The sequence below is a fragment of the Mandrillus leucophaeus genome, unplaced genomic scaffold (assembly GCF_000951045.1).
Source record: "Mandrillus leucophaeus isolate KB7577 unplaced genomic scaffold, Mleu.le_1.0 Scaffold164, whole genome shotgun sequence".
NCBI lineage: Eukaryota > Metazoa > Chordata > Mammalia > Primates > Cercopithecidae > Mandrillus > Mandrillus leucophaeus.
Genome location: NW_012101632.1, coordinates 1,342,819 through 1,346,039, shown reverse-complemented (window position 1 = coordinate 1,346,039; position 3,221 = coordinate 1,342,819). Strand labels below are relative to the sequence as shown.

Below are 3,221 nucleotides of genomic sequence, written 5' to 3'. Positions count from 1 at the left end.
ATCCTCCCACTTCAGCCTCCTCAAGTGCTGGGATTACAGGCATAAGCCACTGTGCCTGGCCCTTTGGCTTTCTTGTTGCAAGCTGGTGCTTACCTGCCCACTGTGGTTGCCCTGCACTTATAACCTATATCTTTCTCGAAACAAATGTTATAGGTAAAAATAGACATGGGGTGATCATTTTGTTTTTTGAGTTTTTTTGTTTGTTTCTTTTTGAGACGGAGTTTTGCTCTTTTGCCCAAGCTGTTATAAAGTGGCAGCATCTCGGCTCACTGCAACCTCCACCCCACAGGTTCAAGCAATTCTCCTGTCTCAGCCTCCAGAGTAGCTGGAATTATAGGCACATGCCACCACGCCAGGCTAATTTTTGTATTTTTATTATTTATTTATTTATGGTTTTATTTTTATTTTTTTTTAGATGGAATCTCGCTCTGTAGCCTATGCTGGAGTGCAGTGGTGCCATCTTGGTTAACTGCAACTTCCACTTTCAGCAGTTCTTCTGCCTCAGCCTCCCAAGTAGCTAGGATTACAGGCACGTGCCACCACACTTGGCTGCTTTTTGTAGTAGTTTTAGTAGAGACAGGGTTTCACAATGTTGGCCAGGCTGGTCTCGGACTCCTGACCTCAGGTGATCCATCCATCTTGGCCTCCCAAAGTTCTGGGATTATAGGCATGAGCCACTGCGCCCGGCCGGGGTGATCATTTTGAATGGATGAGGCTGACGGATCAGGAATAGAGCTAGCCCGGGCCCATTTGTCCTGTCACTGTCTGCATTACACGAGGTTCCTTCTCTCACTTTTTTCCCCACTCGGCTACTGAAACAGTAATCTTTTTCAAATGAGTGTTTTGTATTTCTTGCCCTTTCGCATAGAGAAGGGTTGCCTGAGCAGTTTGATCAGGGCAGGAGAGGGATACTATGGGACGTTCTAGTTGAAGTGTATATATCTGCCTGTTGCTTATGATTCATGATATTCCTGCTGGAAGGGTTCATTTTTTCTGAGGCTTGAGGAGAAGTGCCTTGTCCAGGATTCTGTTTTTCCTTGGGTCCTTGGATTCTCATGCTGCTGTCATTTTTCCTGTTCAGTCCTAATCCAGACCTCTGTGGTCTGTCACATAGCACCCTCCTCCCTCTCTGTGAGTCTCCTGCTTGGCTCTGTCATATTCCTCTTTTTTTCCTTTTCTAGAAAGAAAAGTCAAAATCGAACAGTTCAGCAGCCCGAGAACCTAATGGCTTTCCCTCTGATGCCTCAGCCAATTCCTCTCTCCTTCTTGAATTCCAGGGTGAGTTGCATCTCTGTGTCTTCCTTGCAGGAGAACAAAAACTTGGATGAACGCATTAATAAGAAGAATTGGCCGGGTGCAGTGACTCACGCCTGTAACCCCAGCGCTTTGGGAGTCCGAGGTGGGCAGGTCACCTGAGATCAGGAGTTCAAGACGAGCCTGGCCAACATGGTGAAACCCAGTCTCTACTAAAAATACAACAAATTAGCTGAGCGTGGTGGCACGCGCCTGTAATCTCAGCTACTCACGGGGCTGAGACAGGAGAATCGCTTGATCCCAGGAGGTGGAGGTTGCAGTGAGCCGAGATCGCACCACTGCACTCCAGCCTGGGCTGCAGAGAGACTCCGTCTCAAAAAAAAAAAAAAAAAAAGAATTCTGTGTATCAATTCAGCGCCTGCTTTTTCGCTGGTATTTTGCTAGGCACTTGACCTAAATCTTTTCATTTAAACTTCACGGTAACACTGCAAGATAGATAATGGTATCCTCGTTTTCCAGTGAAGGAAACTGAGGCTCAGAGAGGTTAAGTTACATGTCTGAAGTTACATAACTTGTAAGTGACAGACTCCGTGTCAGGTCCTGGTTGTCTGAATCGGAAGCTTTTTTTTTTTTTAGATTGTACTTCATTTTTTATTTTTTGTAGAGATAGAGTCTGGCTATGTTGCCCAGGCTGGCCTTGAACTCCTGGCCTCAAGCAGTCCCCCAGCCTTGGCCTTCCAAGGTACAAGCAAGAGCCACTGCACCTGGCCTAAACTGTATGTTTTGTGATAGTGGCTTAGAGAAGGCTACCCAAAGCCGAAGCTTTTGCTTACCCACTGTTAGGACGTGTTCTGCCTCCTAAACTAATCCCGCTGGGTCAGCACTGTAGTCATGATACTGCCTTTTACGTTTACCTGCTAGGTACTGTCTACGAAGCACTTTTACTTTACTGTCTCATTTTTACCCATCTATCAGCCTGTGATATAAACCAGGCAGTTATTATCATCCCTATTTAAGGAAACAGATGCTCAGGGAGGAACGGGGTTTTGCTTAAGTTCAAAAGTGACAGCTTTATTCATTTGGTAACAAAATGCTACTTCCATTTTAGTGTGGGTATTAAAGGTCTTTGTAGGAGTCAAGACTAGCGTGAGTTTATGACTTTCTCTTCAAAACCAGATTTGAGCTAACCCAGCGTGTAGTTATCCCTTCGCCACCTCTTTCCCAGGCCCCACCAAGGTCAACCATATACTGTTGGAAAGGGAACACTGATGTGTGTTCAGTAGTCAGAAAGCTCTGGGAGACATATGAACCTCCATTTCCTCAGTCTGGCCACCATCTCCTCCTTTTCATTTAGTAAATACCATGAACTGTATGCAGGTACCGTGCGTTGCACTGGGGAATCAAGGACAAGTGAGCCACAGAGCCTGTCCACAGAGGCTCACGGGAGGACGCACGTGTGCAAAATGGTAAATGCAAGCGTGCACAGGCTATCATGGGAGAGTAAGAGAGGTTGGTCATTTCCACCCATGCGAGCCAGGGAGGCAGGGCTCCATGGAGGAAGTGATGTCGGGACTGTGTTGGGAGGTCTGGGGCTTTCCAGGACATGAGAAGGCAGCCTAGCCAAGTATGAATAGCTAGGCAGAAACACCCGTGCATGACGAAGCTTTTGGGTAAGGGTCCAGCCTGCCTGGAGCTGAGGATGCTTGTGGGAGAACAGCAGGCACTGAGGCCAGAGATCAGAAAGGACTTCCTATGTTGCAACAAGGCCAGCTCGTGCCTAGCCTAAGAAGTACTGGGTATGGCCGGGCGCGGTGGCTCAAGCCTGTAATCCCAGCACTTTGGGAGGCCGAGACGGGCGGATCACGAGATCAGGAGATCGAGACCATCCTGGCTAACACGGTGAAACCCCGTCTCTACTAAAATACAAAAAAAAACTAGCCGGGCGAGGTGGCGGGCGCCTGTACTCC

The 3,221-nt window shown here is 47.6% G+C and overlaps 1 protein-coding gene across 1 annotated transcript in view; it reads left to right on the top strand.

Annotated features, from left to right (window-relative positions):
• BCL7B (B-cell CLL/lymphoma 7B) overlaps positions 1 to 3,221 on the top strand; it is a gene marked incomplete at its 5' end in the record, with an annotated part of 39,881 nt that overhangs the window by 24,309 nt on the left and 12,351 nt on the right. Inside the window, one exon of the mRNA XM_011976328.1 lies at positions 1,182 to 1,278. Within this exon, the coding sequence (XP_011831718.1) occupies positions 1,182 to 1,278 (97 nt within the window). The remainder of the gene's footprint in view (positions 1 to 1,181; positions 1,279 to 3,221) is intronic.